The following is a 16,198-nucleotide window of genomic DNA, read 5'->3' on the forward strand; positions in this document are numbered from 1 at the left end:
GGGGAAGCCTGAGCAGCCCTGGGGATGGCCACTGTGGGAAGACGGGTCTCAGGGGTCCCTGTGCTGGGGCGTTGGAAGGTGTGGGGGGATCAGCCCTGCTCTCGCCCTGTGACCTCCAGGCTCCAATGGCCCGGGGCCCCCCCGACCTGCCCCCCACCCTGGGCTTCCCTCTGCTGAGCTCGGGCGGCCCTGCAGGAAGCGTGCAGGGAGAGCGGGGCAGGCAGGCAGGCAGCAGCTCGAGGAGGAGGCCCCACCCCGACGCAGAACCCAGAGGGGACATACCGGGCATGCAAGCTAGACCCAGGAGTCGACAGGCTGAGGCCTGGCGTCCCCCACAGCGTCCACCAGCCTGACCGCAGGCCTGCTGGGCCCGGGCGGAGGAGCCTTCCTGCTGGGGTCGGGCTGCAGCGGGCGGGCAGTGGGCAGGCGGGCGTTAGAGGCAGAACGCAGCAGGTTAGTATGAGCTGGCGGGTGGGAGCTGGGCTGGTCAGCAGGGCAGGGGTGGGTGCCAGGGGAGGGCTGAACGTCAGCGGGGCTTGGGGATACAGGAGCAGGCGCAGAGCAGGCGGCGGGGCTGCCGTGGGGGCAGGACCGAGCAGGGAGGGTGTGGATGCAGCCTCGGACCGAGCCCGCCCTCCCAGCGTGTGCAAGGGTTCCCCAGGCAGGAGAGCCACAGCCCCGCCCCAGGCCCCCCCCCCCCGCCCCCGCCGGGACATGCCACCTCTCCGGACACCTGCCCAAGGCCACTCACTTTCAGCGGCTCCTTCTCAGAGGCCTCCCCTACGGGATCACTGCCTCGAGCCCTGCGCTCCCTCCTGTCCACAGTGGAGTAGCCATCTGCGGGGCGGAGGCAGAGGGGACCCTGAGGCAGGCACTGAGGTGTGGCTGTCCCTCAGCATCCAGGGTGCACTGGGGAGGAAATCCGCCCGGACTCCGCTGAGCCGGGTCTTCTCATCTGTCCCTACTCCCCCTGCTGCCCCCCTCCCCCAGCTCAGAGCCCTCCAGCCGCCCCCAAGTGGCAGACCAAACAGTCTGTCTGGACAGTGACCTCTCCCTGGCTGCCCCGTCCCTCGCCCCCTGAGCACCCCTAAATCAAATCACTTTTCCAACCACACCTCCTTGGAAGGCCCTCCCCACACAAGGAGCAAGCAGCCTGCACCTGCCCGCACCTGGACCAAGTGCCTCCATGGGGATCATGTCCCGGCCGCCTGGCTTCTCACCGTCTGCAAGGCATGAGCGGGTGGGTGGCTGGCTGCAGGTGGTGGTGGGGGCCCAAGCATGATCTCAGCCACTCGGTACCCTGTCACCAACATCTGTTCCCTGGCACAGCCGCCCCCAGCTTGGTGCCAAGGTGAACACCCCGGGGGGAGGGGGTGCGAGAAGAGTGGGGGCCATCTTCCTGGAGGAAGGCCCACCTTCCTCCAGCCCTCCGCCGGGAGGAGGGGCACAACTGAACCTCGGGATGGGCCCCGGCCCCATACTCACCCAGGCTCTTTTCCACCAGTGGTAGCGTGCTGTCGTCCAAGCCTTCCGGACTCGGGGCTGCCTTGGGGCCCCTGGCATTAGCAGCAGCTGACTGTGGCGGGGGAACACATGGGTCGGGGCGCTGCCGTGGGGTACCCGGCCTGGCGAAGTGAGAGGAAGGGGCGGGCGGGCCTAACCTGGAAGCGCGCCTTGCTCCAGCCATCCTTCTGCAGGGCGCTGCGCAGCTCCTTGTAGCTCCACACCGTCTGCAGCACGTGCGATGCGGCCTTCGCCTCGCGCACCGATTGGCTGCGGCCCAGGCGGGGATCAGCGTCTGCCGGACCGCCGGCCCTGCCCACCACAAGCCACGCCCACCCACCTGCCCCCACTCCGCCCACCCACAGGCCCCTCTTCCACCTGGGGCTCCTTCCGCCCCGCCCACCCACCGGCCCCCTTCCATCCACCTGGGGCCCCTACCAATCCACCCACCTAGACCCCGCCCCCGCCCCGCCCCTCCCGCTGCCGCGCCTGCACCCACCTGGAGGCGCCCAGTGCCACCAGCGCGGGCACGCCGCGTGCTTGCAGGAGCGAGCGCGCGTTGTCCAGACTGTCGGACACGATCTCGTGGATGGTGTTGAGCACGGCCACCACCGTGTCCTCCTCCAGGCGGGCACCGGGCCGGGCGGGCGCCTGCGCGCTGCGCACGTTTCGCACGAGCTCGGCCATGGCGTAGCTCCCTGCGGGCAGCGGGCGGTGGGCGGTGAGGCCGCGCCAGCGGGGGGGCGGGGGGGGGGGCCGGGCCCCAGACCCCCGTGCCCGCACTCACCGATAAGGTCCTTGTTGCGCCGGTCCAGCGAGAGGTTGCGCAGGGCGATGGCGACTGCACGCACCACCTTGTCGGTCTCCGACTGCAGCAGCTCCACCAGCACCGGCAGCCCGCGCTCCTTGCGCACCGCGGCGCGGATGTACGTGGCCCACTGCGGCGAGGGACGGCGTTCTCAGCTGGGGCAGCGTCGCGCGCCCAGCGGCGCCCTGACCGCCCCCTCGAGCCGGATCCGCCCTCCCGCTGCGGACAAAGCCCGCCCCCAGCAGCTCCACCCAAAGCCTCCCTGTCCCGCCGGGCCTCTCACCACCCAATTCCCAGCGCTGAGGTTCTGCAGGGCGCCGGCCGCGGCCTCCAGGGTATTGAAGTTGCGGCTCTCCGTCAGGAGGGACAGGTAGAGACGCACCACCTCGGGCTGGTACAGCAGCTCGAAGCCTGGACACGGAGCGCCCCCGCCGCGGTCACGCATGCCGCCCTGTCACCCTCCCCCTCGGCGCTCCCAGGGCAGCGGAGCCGGGGCCAAGGGCGGCTGTGACGTCACCGGGGGACGTTCCGCACCGCCGTGTTCACCCCTTAGCCACCCGAAAGGAAAAGCCTTCCCATTTCACGGGGAAGCAACGGAGGATGGGAGAGGTCACGGGACCCGGGGAGGGGGGGGGGGGGGCGTGGGCAGCAGCCAGGACTGCTCCCCTAGCAACAGGACTCAGACTGCCTAGCAACAGCCCCCCACCTGCACATCCTATGTTAGAGGCCTATTCTCCAAGCCGCAGCCGCTCAACCCCTCCTGGCCCCGCATCACTGGAGGCCCCAGCCCAGCAGCAGAGTCGCCCCACGGTGCTCCAGGGTGGAGCAGGGAACAGCCTTCTAGGTCTGTCCCCACACTGCGGCCTGTGTCCCCGGGCATCACCCCCGCCCCTCACCCTGCGTGTCAGCACCCCTCCCCGATTCTGCCCCAACGCACCAGGGTGCTCTGAATCAGCCTCCAAACCATACCTGACCGCACCCCCTGGCGCCTCGGCTGGCACGGGAGGCCTTGCCGGTCAGCCCTGCCCTTCACTGCTGCCATCCCCACCCGCTCCTCCACGCCCCCACCCCCATACCTGCCTGAAGTTACCTTGGCACAGACCCTGATTCCCAGCCCTGAGCAGACGGCCCGGGGCTGGCACAGTCCTCTTGGAGCCCCGCCCCTGTGGGCCTCAGTTTCCCCACTGGGCCCCAAGGCCCTTCAGGCCAGCTCAGCGGCACAGACCTTCACCCTTGGACCAGCCTGGCCTCCGCCTCCCCGCACTCACCCTTGGCAGCCTCAGTGCGCTTGGGCAGGTCCAGGGTGTCCGAGTTCCGGTCCATCTCCCCATCCCGCTTCCCTGGAACAGAAGGGCAGTGGAGGGTTAGATGAAGCCTGCAGGGCACAGGTGTGTGTCAGGCGGGGCCCAGAAGACACCCCCAGGTCAGAGACGGGAACCAGGAGGCTGGGAGCAGGGCGCCATCCTGAGTTCAGGCAGATACGTTGGCCCAGAGGGCAGTGGTGGCCAGGACTCGTCTCCTACTGGGTGCTGGGAGCCGCTCTTCAGATCGCCCCACAGCCTCCTTGGGGTCCCAGGGTGTGAACTGAGGGGCCAGCAGCCCAGGCTGGGCAGGCACAGACGGGGTCAGGGCGTGCCGGGCTGCGGTGAAGCAGGCCTGGGGCCAACAGTGCCACTCGTGGTGGCTGGGCCCAGCCCTGGGCTCTGGCAGCCAGGAGACACCCCCGTAACCTGCCAGCCAAGGGCCAGTTAACCACCTCCCAGCCCCTCCACCCAGACAGGAACCCCTCCTTCTGGCTCTGCCTAGCCTCCTGGGGCCTTTGCGTGCTCCCGTTGTCTGCACCATGCCTCAGCTGCTCTGTCGGAGGGCAGACTCTCTCCCCAGGGCCCTGGGGATGGACGTGCCCGGCCCTGTCCACCCTGGGCTCCCCCCACCCAGGGCCGTGGCTGAGGTTTTAGAGAGGGAAAGCCCCTCAGCCTCCCAACCAGCCCCAGGCTGACATTCCTGCCGTTGTCATGGAGATGGCTGCCCAGAGAAGGGAGGGGCCTTCCTGCAGACGCAGTTCCCGCGGTTGTCATGGAGATGGCTGCCTGAGCAATGGGGGGGTCCCTGGTGCCCACTGCACCCGCCAGGCCTGCACGCAGGCCGAGCAGGGACTCACCTTGATGGAACCACTCTTCTGGGCGGCCGAGGAAGCACGGGAGAGAGGAGAGGAACCTGAGTGGGCAGCACCCCATGCCCCCCCAGGGTCAGGCGGGGGACGGGGAGTTTCAGCCTGATCACTCCTGGGAGAGTGACCCCACGGGCAACGGGGTCAGAAAAGGCCACGCAGTGGGCAGGCAAGCATGGCACAGACCCCTGGCAGCTGCGCCGGAGGCGGGGATGGAGTGAGGCGGGTGGGTGCTACCCCCCTGGGGTCCTTGGGCACCCTGCCAATGCCGGAAGGTGGTGATGTCCAAATGTGAGTTCCCAGAACCCTTCCTGGAGCTGAAGGTCTGGGTCCGAGCACCAAAGAAGACCACTGTACAGGTTCCCTCCTGCCTGCCCCTGGGTGCCCCGCTTGGCTCCCTGATCGTGATCCCCGTGGGCGTGGAGGGCCTTCAGCTCAGCGGGGCTAGGATCCGAGAGCAGAACCCTGGTGCCGCCCACACACCTTTGGCCTTCTTGCCACCGAAGCAGCCAGCATCCTCCCTGCTCCGGCGCTGGGCGCTCCCGGAACTACCTGGGGGCCCGGGCTCGGCCTCCTGGTACCTTTCGGCCCCCGGCACCTCCTTATGCACGTGGTAGGAGAGGTTCCGGACAATGCACACGCAGTTCTCCACCGACTGTGGGGAGAGGGAGTGAGGGACGCTGACCCTCCGGGGAGCACGCCATGGCCCATGAAGGCGGGAAGGGCCGGGGACCCTTGGGGTGAGACCCAAGGATGCATCTGAGGGGGAGGGGAGCACCTCCCACTCATGGACCATGTGCCCGCCCCCTGCTGCCCAAGTGCTCCAGGGCTCCTGTTCAGACCCCAGCCCTTTGTGGGGGCTGCGAGTCCAGCCCTTCCCGGGGCCCCCTGCCCACCTTGTTGTCCGTGTCCTTCCTGCCCACGGCCGACTGCAGGGCATGCAGCAGGGCGTCCACCAGCCCGTCACACTCGCGGAGCCGCCTCCGGGCCTCTGCGCCATCAGAGCTCACGTTCCTGGGAGGCCAAGAGTGAGCCTGAGGCCTGGCTCCTGCGGGGACTCCCCCCGCCAGCCCTGGGGTCTTGTCTGTAGAAATGCCGCACACAGTCAGGGCTGCCAGCAGATGAGGGAGCCTGGCAGTGAATGGCAGACCGCAGGACCTGGGCCAGGGGCCCGCCTGCACCCACGTTGCGTTGGGGGGGGGGGCTCCTCTGACTTCCAGATGCCTGACTCTGCAACTCAGGGCTCTACCTCTCAAGGACCCCACAGGGGGTTACCCCAAAGGAGAGGCAGGACCAAGGGGCCTGGATCTGCCAGCCCCAGCACTCTGCCTGGCTGTGGCAGGGCTCCGTGGACGGACACAGACGGGCAGAGCAGGCCCGTTCTCAGACCCGGGCAGGCGCCGTGACTGGCGTGACCAGCTCTGAGGCCGAGGTCTGGGTGGCGAGTCGCCCTGCACATTATCCGGGACACGGGGATGTCCTGGGGCACAGGCCAGCTGGGCACCCGGCTCCCATCTCCTGGGCCGGGAAGAGCCCTGGCAGCTGTGAGGGCCCACACCTCAGGCAGCCTGACGTGTTCTTGAAGACGGTTGTCCACTCGGCGTCCCGCGGCTTGGAGTCCTCATTGGGCTCTGGCTCCCAACCTGAGTTTGGCACGATGACCTCATGGGTCAGCGTCTGCAGGCCGTGGTCGATGATGACCATCTTCAGGGGCTCGTAGGATGACAGGTTCCAGAGCGTGCCTGTGGGCACCATCAATCCATCTGGGCTGACCGCAGGCTCTGTCCGCCCTTCCTTCCCAGGGGGCCCGCTCAGGAACCCCCTCCCTGCCCAGCTTGGCCCAGCTCACATCAACCATGGCTCTGGCACAGGGGGGAGGGGAAGGAGCCCCCAGGGGCCGGGACATGGGAGGGGCTGGCAGGTGCACCCCCTCCCAGCCACCCAGGCAGCTGGGACTGTGCTCCAGGGCCAAGAGGTGGTTGTCAGGTGACCCCCACCTGGCCACGGGTCCACCACTTCCCTGCTAGGGGAGGACCAGGGAGGGAGGGCCAGAGGACTCCCGGCGGGCACACGGGACCTGAGGGTGCGGGCGCCTCACCTGTGACGAGCTCGCGGACCTCGCTGTCCCGCGCGGCCCGCAGCAGGCGCACCAGGGCGGGCACGCCGCCGCAGTCTCGGATGGCAGCCTTGTTGTCGGCGTCCCGGCCATAGGAGAGGTTCCGCAGCGCCCCGCAGGCCCGGCGCCGCACCTCCGCGCGCGGGTGGTCCAGCAGGGCCACGAGCAGCGGCAGCCCCCGCAGCTGCCTCACGCGCCGCTTGACGGCCTCATTCTCGAAGCAGAGGTGCTGCAGGTAGGCGGCTGCGTTGGCCTTCACAGGGTCCACGGGGTGCCGCAGCATGGCCAGCACCTCGGGCAGCTCGGGGTCCCGCCAGCGTGGCTCCTTGCGGGCACTGTCCACCGAGGGCGAGCGCCGCACTGCCCGCTCCAGGCTGCCCAGGCTGCCGCGTTCTGGCTGCGCCAGGGGTGCCGCGGTGGCTGGGAAGGGAGGCCGCTCCTCCATCAGCTCGCCGCCGTCGTCTGCCACGTCTTCGTAGGCCCTGGGTGAGCGAGCACGCACGTGACCGTCCCCTCGTGGCTGCGGCCCTGCCCCCGAGCAATCGTACTGGCTGTCGGGCAGGTTGTCCCCAGACCTGGGGAGCTCGCTAACTCCCGCCACCAGGCAGAACCCCAACTCCCAGCTGAATGTTTCTGTGAAACACCAGGATGGGGTCCCACCTCCCGTGAGGCCCACGTGCACCCTCTGCACACAGCTTTCCTGGTAGGTTCACGTGAGGGGCCACCAGGCCCAGGGTCAGATGTCCAACCCCCTTCCCGGTGAGGGGCTGTGGCTAGGCAAGTGTGTCGCCTGTGGGCATGTTCCCACTTGCAGGTGGAGACGTTGAGAGCGGGAGAGACAGAACCAGAGGTGCCGGAGAGAAGGGAAGGGCCGAGGCCTGGGTTCTAGGCACCCCTGTGCACGGCAGGGGTCTGGCCTAAGCTCAGACAGACGCCCTGAGCTCATATCTCCGGGGCCATCTAGCTGGGGCAGGACTGGAGGTGCAGCTGCATCACCAGCTTCTCTGGCTCCAGACCCGCACGAGGGGACCCAGTGCAGCCCCGCAGACCCGAACCCGCCCTTGCCGCTGTCCCTGAGAAGAGCCAAGGCCCATCCCGCAGCGAGACTGCCAGGTGGTACCCTGGCAGGGGGTGCAGGGCGGACTTCTTGGAGGCGGCAGCAGGGCACAGGGCTCACCTGGAGCGCAGTCCCCGCCCACAGTCCAGCCTCCTCCGCGCGGCGGTGCTGTAGTCCGGCTCCAGCTCCGGAGCCCCATCTTCGTCGGCGGCCAGGCTGCGAGCGTCGTCTTCCAAGCCATACGGCTCCGCCTGGAACCGCTCGGGTTGCGAGCGGCCAGCCGGCAGTCCCGGCTCCGGCCCCGTGGGGAAGGCCTCCCGGCGGCCGGGCAGGGTGAAGCAGCCATCGCCAGGGCCCGGACCCGGGGGGCCTCCGCGTGGAGGCCGGATGCCCAGCCCTCGAGACAGGCTTCCGTAGCCGGGGACGTCGCGGGGCTCTTCGGGAAAGCCGCCCCCGCCGCCGAGGCAGGTGCGGGAGAGCGTGGCCGCCTGGCCGCCCCCACGCAGCAGGAAGTGCCGATCCAGGGGGCCGTCGGTGAAAGGGCCCAGGGGGGGCCCGCCGTCCAGCAAGGGGAGGCCATCGGGGCCCACGGGCACCTGGCGCAGGGTTCTCGTGGTCACCGTCTTGACTGTCTTGGTGACCTGGTGGGCAAGGAGGCGGCCGGTGGGCAGGCAGCCCGGGAGGCCAGGGCGGCTCGGCCCTGCGCCCGACTCCAGGCGGCCGCGCGAGAGGCGGGGCGCCACGTACCTTGGTCTCTGTGCGGCGCGTGGTGCCGTCTTCGGATGTGACGATGGACACGTGGGAGGTGGGGGTGCCCGGGTCCTCCTCCACCGTCACGGTCTCTTCCAGCACCTCGGGCGCCTCTGGCATCGTGGCCAGTGAGGCCTGGCTGCCCGGGCTCTGCTCCTGGGCGAGGGGGCAGGTGTCGGCAGGACAGCCCCGAGCTCACCAGCCCTGGGCACAGACGCCTCCCCGCTCCACCTCCCGCCCTGGGCCTTTCTCAGCCCCGGGGGCACGTTCCGCCTCTGACAGCAGAGGGGCTGGTTCCGCCCACCCCCACCCCCACCCCCACCCACGCGGACGGGGGGCGGGGGAGCCTCCGAGGGCTGAGCCAGTGGGTAAAACCCCGCCCCCCGGGCGGTGTGCAGCCTCGGGGGGGCCCCCCGCTGGGGCTGTGCGGCTGGGCTGCTGCTGCGCCGGGAGGCTCAGGCGCCGGCGGGACACTCATGATCCCTGGTGGGGCCACCTCCCTGACCACCTCAGAAGCCCTGAGTGCAGAGGGTTGCAGGTTCGGCACCGTTCACCAGCTCCCGGAGGCCACACCCAGGCTCCTGCCACCCCCAGGACCCGCGGACACCCTCGCAGGACAGAAATACCCAGTTCCCAGAAAGCCCTGCGCACCCGGAGCAAACAAAATACCCTGGGTCCTTCCGGCCGGACACTGGGGGCCGCTGCAGGGGCAGGGCTTCCTTCCGGCCAGGGGCCGGTGCCCGCTCCCCGAGACCTGGTGCCAGGTCAGAGCCCAGAGAGGCTGGATCCAGGCCAGCGGGGCCCAGCCGACCCAGGAAGGGCGCCCTGGTGTCCCTTCCCTGCTCCCTGCCCCGGTCTCCGCAGCCGGGCCCTTAGCTCTCAGCCCCCATTGCCAACATCCCCACAGACAAGACGGCACTGCACAGGGGCACTTCTGAAGGCCATGGGCCTGCAGGTCAGACTTTCTTGAGGATAAACTGAAGCTTAGAGAGGACTGGCCAGCCCACAGCACGGCCGGGCCGGACCCCTGCCGTGCTGAGCAGCATGAGGTCCCCCCTGCCTGCACCAGCACCCAAGGACCAGCCTCTGGCCAGGAAGGGCAGCAGCTGAGATCCAAGCCCTAGTGGGTGGCGTGGGGGCATACACTCCCAGGTCAGCAGGAGACGGGACCCTGCTCCACGGCCAGGCCCGAGCCCAATGGGTGGGGTCCTGTCCTAAAGGTATGCATGTCCCCCAGCTGCACACAGTGCTGGGGTCGGGGCCTCCTCGAGGTCCAGGGGGAGCCTGGAGGACCAGCCCGCAGGCCCTGATGCCAGGGGCCACAGAACGTACCCTTCCTCCAGAAGCAGGGCCCTGAGGATGGGTGTGGTTTTATAAAGTGACGCTGAGGCCTGACGGAGGGCAGAGCATGAGCAGGACGTGTGCACTGCTAGCAGGACCCCCAGCACCCCAGGAAAGGCTTCCTGGCCACACGTCACCCCTCGTGGACCTCAGCCTGGCGGCACCTCCACAGTCCTAGAGAGCAAGCAGCATGCCCGCCAGGGTCCCAGCCCAGAGGACGGAGGCCGCCCCTCAAGGAAGAGAAGCAGACAGGGGTGGGGACACAGGCTGTTGGCCCAGCAGAGCGGCCTGGCTCTTGTCTGAGGGCCCTGGGGAGCCAGGGCGGTGCAGGGGTGACCTGCAGACCCTCAGCACCCCCCACCCCCGCGTCTGCACTGGACAACGGAGGGGCATGAGTGTGGCCGGCAGTGGGCACTCTGCTGGCACAGGGGGCCGGGGGCTGGGGGCTGGGCTGGGCAGCGAGGCCCCAGGCTCTGGCGCCGGGAGGAGGGAGGGCAGGGAGCCCAGGACCCTGTGTGGTAGGGCCTTGGGGAGGCGTGTGTACATTTGCGTATGTCAACTCTCTCCCAGAAGAGGCTCCGCCCCGCCGGGCTTGCGCTGCTGGGAGGGCACAGGGGCTGAGCCCCTCAGGTCTCAGTGCCACTGGTGCCTGGCTGCCCAGCCTGCAGACAGTGTGCGGGGGGGCCGAGGGGGTGGGGTCCAGGGCAGCCAGGAGCCCAGGAAGGCCTGGCGGCCCTGCGGCAGCTCCCACCAACACCCGGTGGCCGGATCCCGAGGCCCCGAGAGCCCCCGCTGGCAAGTGACCTCAGGGAGCTAAAAATGGCGATGACTTCACCGGGGCAGGCGGGCATGGAGGCGGCAGCCTGAGTCAGCCAGGGAGCATGGGGAGGCCCGGCCCCCGTAAACACGCCTGGGCACACGCATGCAGACAGGGACCTGGACACACGTGTACACTCACACATGCGTACAAAAGCACCCAGCCCAGATCCTGGGCTCTCCCAACAGCACCTATCACCCACACCACCATGATACCACCCCCCTGCCTTCTACCTGTGCCTCCAGGCTCCCTCAGCACCCCCGGCATCCACCACGGGGACGATAGGAGCTGGTAGGTCAGGGAGCCAAGGCCTGGGGGCTGTGGGGACCCAAGGTCGACCCATGGCTGGTGCCTCCGAAACAGCTTTGGGGTGAGGATGTGGGGTCACTGACTGCCCTCCAGGACATGGTCGGCACTCACCAGAGGCTGTGGACCAGCCTGCCTGCACCCCTGTCTGGCTCCAGGCCCTGCTCCAGGGCCCCGTGTCCTGTGTCCACCTACCCAGGCCAGCTGAGCCTCAGGGACCACCAGGTCTGCCCCCAGCCCCAGACCTCCCTCATACCCTAGACACAGAGCCCCCCTCCCCCCCATCCTGCATCCCGCCAGTCCTGTCCACCGCCTTTTCACCCCGTCCTTGGCCCGGGCCCCACCCTTGCCTCTCATGCTGGGATAACTGTCCAGCCTCCCGTCACCTCTCCCCAGAGCCCCGATCAGTTCCATGGTCCTCCTGTCCATAGTGACTGGGTCCACAGCTCCTGGGCCTGGCCCAGCAAGGGGCTGTGTCCAGGCCTGGGGTTTCCCATGAGCTCCTGGAGCTTGTGCACAGGGCCTGGCCCAGGATGCCAAGCCAGGGGCCAGAGTGACCAGCACCCCACTGCTCTCAAGAGGTTCCCTGGGGCCCAGAGCTAGAGGGCCCTGGGCCGGCTACACATCTGGGCTCAGCTTCCTCACATGGAAACAGGAGGAAGTCAGGTGTCCAGGCTGTGGGACAGGGTGATAACGCCAGTCCTGCCTTTGTGACCAGATCTAGGGTGTGCGGGGCATAGAAAAGTGACCTGGGGGACAAGGCAAAAGCCCAAAGCAGCCTCTAGGGGCATGTGCAGCGATGGCAGGAGGGCCCAGGAAACAAGTGTAGTCACAGCTGGGGGCCTGGACAGGGGTCCCGGATGTGCGGATCCACCCCCCACTGCCTGCCTTCCCCAGAGGAGCACTCAGTCTCCGTCATGAAGATCAGAATGTGGGGTGCCCACAACCCCACTGGCACACACAGGGGATGGGTTACAGCCGGTGTCCAGGCATAACAAACCCCCGTCCAGGCCCTGGAGCACGAGATGGCTGCTGGATGACGTTCCTCCAGCCCCTCACCCAGCGTGGCCATCCTGGTAGGGTCTAGGCCAGGCCGCGCAAAGCCTCTGCCCCCAGGGAGCAAGTTCTTGGCCACGACAGACGCCCTCTCCCTTGGTGCCCAGAACGGCGGGCCTAGCCTGGCTGACTGGGAGCTCACCCCTCCACAGCAGCACTCCACCTGCAAGTGCACAGCCCCAGGCCAAGTAACCAGAGGACACGGGGTGGTGGGTGCCCTGCAGACTAGGGGAGCCAGCCTGTGGGCGACAGCAGGGTGGGCTTTCGCCTAACCCAACTTCCCCAAGCTCAGCCCACAACCATCAGCCACATGGTGGCCCCAGATGCCCTCGGTGCCCCTGAACTGGTCCCTCGGTCTCTGGAGCCAGCAGGCACCTAGCTGTCCAGCTGGGCAGGTATCCAGACTCACCTCTTGCCACTCCCCTCTGCCTCAGTTTCTGTGCCTCTAAGTGCACCACCCCACACTGAGCAAGCGTGCAGGCTACCCACGGGCCTTCCCCGGTGCTGGTGCTCGGAGGACACCCCCTCCGCCTCCGCACGTGGGCCGGGCAGGCCCCCAGCCCTCGCTCCACGTGCGCTGCCGCGGCAGACCGGTTTCCATTAGAATCCCGAAGCTCCTGCGTGGCCCCGCGAGCCGGAGCCCTAGGAACGTGGGGGAGGCCTAGCCGCGCCGCCCTCTCTAGACGCGGCCTCCCTCCTGCAGCAGAGGTGCCGCTCCGGGAGGCCCTGCCCACCACCCTGTCCCAGGCACCTGTCCGGGGCGCTGGCCGGGGTGTGCCCGCCGTCCCCCGCCTCCATGGCCCCGGCCCTGGCCCGCTCTCCGCACTCCCCGGCGACGCGTCCACTCAGCCCTCACTCCCGGCCCCGGCTCCGGGGGCGCAGACAATAGCTGCCTCCGGCCGGCGGCTCCACAAACAAAAGCGGGTCCTCCCGGAGGGCCAGCGCCCCGCCCTCCGCCACCGGCCCCCGAGACGGAGCCCCCGCCCGGGACCAAGTTCCTTCCAACCTGTCTGAGTTCGGCCGGCATCGGGCCGGGCGCGGGGAGCGCGGGGAGGCGGCGGCGGTGGCTGGACCGGGATCGGCTCCGGTGCCTCGACCGCTCGGCTGGGGCTCGGCGGACTCGCTCTCCGCGGGCGGACCTGGCTGAGCGGCGGCTAGCGGCCGACGGGCGGGGCGGGGCGACGAGGCGAGCGGCCAATCGGGCGGAGCCAAGCTGGGGCGGGGCGGCGAACAGCCAATGGGGCGTGGCCGAGCTGGGGTGGGGCGGAGCGAAACTGGGGCGGGGCGGCGAGCAGCCAATCGGGAGGGGCGGCGCCCGGAGGGGGCGGGGAGGGGCCGGGCCGGGGTCACCCACCGCCCCCTCGGCTGGTCAGGGCTCCCGGTCCCCACGCCCCTGCCGCGGGGCTGGCATTTTCCCGCTGAACCCTCCCGAGCCTCGGTTTGCTCCCAGTGAAAGCGCTCCCCACCCCTGCAGGTGGCCCAGAGGCCTCTGAGACTTGAGGTCCCCCGCTCTGGGTCCCCCAGCCGCTGAGCAGTGTCATATCACAGGGCGGAGAGGGAGCACCACTGTTGGGTGGCTGGGTGAAGGCTGGCGGGCCTAGCTGGCTTCAGACCCTCTCCTCCCGCCTTTGATGTACTGAGCGGGGGCGGGGGCGGGGGCGGGGGCGGGTGGGAGGGGGGGCGGTTGTCAGGGCTTCTGACCCGTCTGGGGGTGAACTCTCCGCCCTCAGCAGGCCACACCCCGGGAGTCTGGCTCCCTCTAAGGGAACACAGACCTGGGAGAGGTTCAGGGGGCTGAGCACGAGAGGGGGCCCTGGCCTGGGCTCTCTGTTTTCCACCCACTTCTCCCCAGACCCCATGCCCCTTCCAAGTCACACCAGCACACGGGCCACGCAGACAGCATGCTCAAGCTCTCTGGGTGTCCACTGCATGTCCTTCTAAGCCTCAGTTTCCCTTGAGTTGCTCCTCAGCACTGGCCCCTGTAACTCGTAGCCACGCGAGACAGGAGCAGAAGATGGGACCACTGCCCTGAGGGAACCTGGATGCTTCTGTGTGAGTAGTTCCTTCTCCCAAATTTCACCGTCTGCTAGTGCCCCGGCCACATCCCCATCTCGGCCTGGCCTTCAGTCAGAGTTACGGCATAGCCTCGGGGTCACGGCAGCCCCCACCCCTTGGCTCCCCAGCCCCAGCTGCCTGCCTGGCCACCAGCCTCCAAGCTTCATAGACCTGGGCTCTGACCCCGAGGACCAGGTCCAGGCAGCCAAGGGTCACAGGTGGGTCACCAGGCACCTCCTGCTGAGATGGGGCTGGGAAGCAGGTGCGGTGTGGAGGCCGCCAGGCCCGGCTGGCTACATGTGGCCTGGCCTTCCCATGTCCCCATCAGTCCTGCCAGTCTGATCTTAGCCTGAGAAACCATCTCCTGCCAGGAGACAGAATCCCAGGGGTAGGCCTGGAGGGCCCAGGGTGGGGAGGGGCAGTGGCCAGGGAGGGTGGTGGCCTTTCAGGCCAGGGCAGCTCTGGGCTCTGGGAACGTCTTCCTGCAGGGTTGTCGACCCTCAGCGCGCCCTCTGGGCTGGACGCCAGAGCCATTTCCGGACTGGGAGGGCTGGAGCCTGGAAAGAGTGCTTGGCGCCCAAAGAGAAACCTTGGAGTCATGGGCTGCTGTTGTCCCCAAGAGGCCCAGCCGGCTGTGTTGCTCCCCAAGTTTGGGGGTGCAGGCCTCACTGTCTGGAGTGCCCAGGGTCCAGGGGGCCGTGGGGTGGCCCTCATACCTAGACCCACTTGGCCTCAGCTCCAGCCTTTGTGAACCAACTGTATGGCCACGTCAGCGCCAGCCAGCTTGGAAAGAGCTGCCCAACGTGTCCGGTCCGTGGAGAGGTCTTTGGCTCTGACCATGGACCTAGCTGGGCTGTGCTTGCGGACTGCCCACCATCAGATGAGGACATCAAGGCTTGGGGAAGTCACTGGCCATGCCGCCCATCTGACCACAGGCCGCTGCTTCTGAGTCCCACATGCCCAGGCTGGGCAGCCGAGCCTGCTGGGCCAGTCTTGGGCCAGACCCATACCCTGCTCCCTCTCTCTCCAGCCACAGAGGCCCCGGGTCCCCACTCTGTCAGTGTGAGTCTGGCTCCCCTGAACCCTGCCAGCGCCCTACCCTGCACCTCAGCCCATCACAGCAACCTCCATGCAAAGCGTTCCCTCCTCCGCCGACAACCCAGGAGCCAGCCCCCACCTGTGGGTTTGGCAGTGGGGCACAGCTCACATGGGGAGGAGCCCAGGAGGCCTCACCAGATTGTCCACCCGCAATTCAGAGTTTTCAGGCCAGGACCAGACCAGGCTCATCCCTCCTGGGGCTGCGCAGGGGCGATGGCCGTCATGCTCCGGGCAGCAGGCAGAGCCCAGCCTTGCCTGAGCCTCCCTGGCAGCTGGCCCGCTGACGGACGCAGCAGCAGCAAAGGCAGGGAGACTCCGTGAAAGCCGAACCCTCTGCGTGCCCAGGCTTGAGTTCTGAGCCACCCAGGGCAGACCCTACCCAGCCGCCTGGGCCCCGGGGGCTCCCTCAGGTGGAAAGCACCATTTTGAGGGTCTGGCTGTGTCCTGCCCCCTTGTCACATGATGTCCTGCACACCCAGGGGTGCCGGAATCCCACTCCCTTTCCCTCCTGAGGCCCCAGGAGGCCTCAAAATAAGCCGCTGCCTGCAGGCTTGTGGTCCACCGGGGTCCCGTGATTGTCTTCTCTCTGGGCTGAGTCCCGGGGCTAGTACCTGCAGAACCAGCTGTTGCCAGGCCATGGGCAGGGACTGCCCACCGCCTGTGCCAGGCTGCTGGGCACGCTCCAGCTGCAGGGCGACATGACGCCGCTCCTGCTCCAGCGCCCGTGTCAGCCGCTCGAAGCGGGCCTCCTGCTCTCTCACCGAGGCCAGGATGGTGGCGGCCGAGCGCACGCTGCAGTCCTCCATGACCGGGGCGCCAGCTGTGGGCAGAGCAGAGCAAGTCAGGGTGAGGCCAGGGTGGGGGCCCGGGAGGCGTTGTGGGCCCCCTGCCCACCCCACTCTCAGAGCACGTGACTCATGACCGAACCAGAGCGTGCAGCCCTCTGGAGAGATGCCACATTGATTAAATTCTAAATTAAAAACCATTAATCCAAGGCTGGCCAGAAGCAGCCGGCTCCCTCCCCGGGGCGTGCGGGGCTCTGACCCAGGTTCCCTGCTTCCTGCCAGGCCCAGCAGAACCACGTGCCCTGAGCCCTCGGTGAGGACCAGGGAGGGAAGGGA

General features: G+C 68.5%; 1 protein-coding gene across 7 annotated transcripts in view; it reads right to left on the reverse strand.

The window, feature by feature from the left end:
- The window catches only part of ARVCF (ARVCF delta catenin family member), a 30,695-nt gene that overhangs the window by 653 nt on the left and 13,844 nt on the right, over positions 1-16,198 (reverse strand). Inside the window, exons 2-18 of one of the 7 annotated variants that reach the window (XM_020903488.2) lie at positions 15,689-15,897; positions 8,402-8,560; positions 7,775-8,295; positions 6,580-7,079; positions 6,040-6,223; positions 5,378-5,495; positions 4,965-5,136; positions 4,473-4,490; positions 3,580-3,651; positions 2,595-2,722; positions 2,291-2,441; positions 2,003-2,201; positions 1,662-1,773; positions 1,486-1,576; positions 1,170-1,223; positions 752-837; positions 283-402 (exon numbers count right to left, since the gene is read on the reverse strand). In XM_020903488.2, coding sequence (XP_020759147.1) covers positions 295-402; positions 752-837; positions 1,170-1,223; positions 1,486-1,576; positions 1,662-1,773; positions 2,003-2,201; positions 2,291-2,441; positions 2,595-2,722; positions 3,580-3,651; positions 4,473-4,490; positions 4,965-5,136; positions 5,378-5,495; positions 6,040-6,223; positions 6,580-7,079; positions 7,775-8,295; positions 8,402-8,560; positions 15,689-15,883 — 2,868 coding nt within the window. In that variant the 5' untranslated portion in view covers positions 15,884-15,897 and the 3' untranslated portion in view covers positions 283-294. Of the gene's footprint in view, positions 1-282; positions 403-751; positions 838-1,169; positions 1,224-1,485; positions 1,577-1,661; positions 1,774-2,002; positions 2,202-2,290; positions 2,442-2,594; positions 2,723-3,579; positions 3,652-4,472; positions 4,491-4,964; positions 5,137-5,377; positions 5,496-6,039; positions 6,224-6,579; positions 7,080-7,774; positions 8,296-8,401; positions 8,561-8,912; positions 9,007-12,930; positions 13,101-15,688; positions 15,898-16,198 lie in introns of those variants that run through there. The other 6 variants (XM_070475782.1, XM_070475784.1, XM_070475779.1 and 3 more) reach the window with 6 other exon arrangements.

The sequence above is a fragment of the Odocoileus virginianus genome, chromosome 12 (genome assembly GCF_023699985.2).
Source record: "Odocoileus virginianus isolate 20LAN1187 ecotype Illinois chromosome 12, Ovbor_1.2, whole genome shotgun sequence".
Lineage (NCBI taxonomy): Eukaryota > Metazoa > Chordata > Mammalia > Artiodactyla > Cervidae > Odocoileus > Odocoileus virginianus.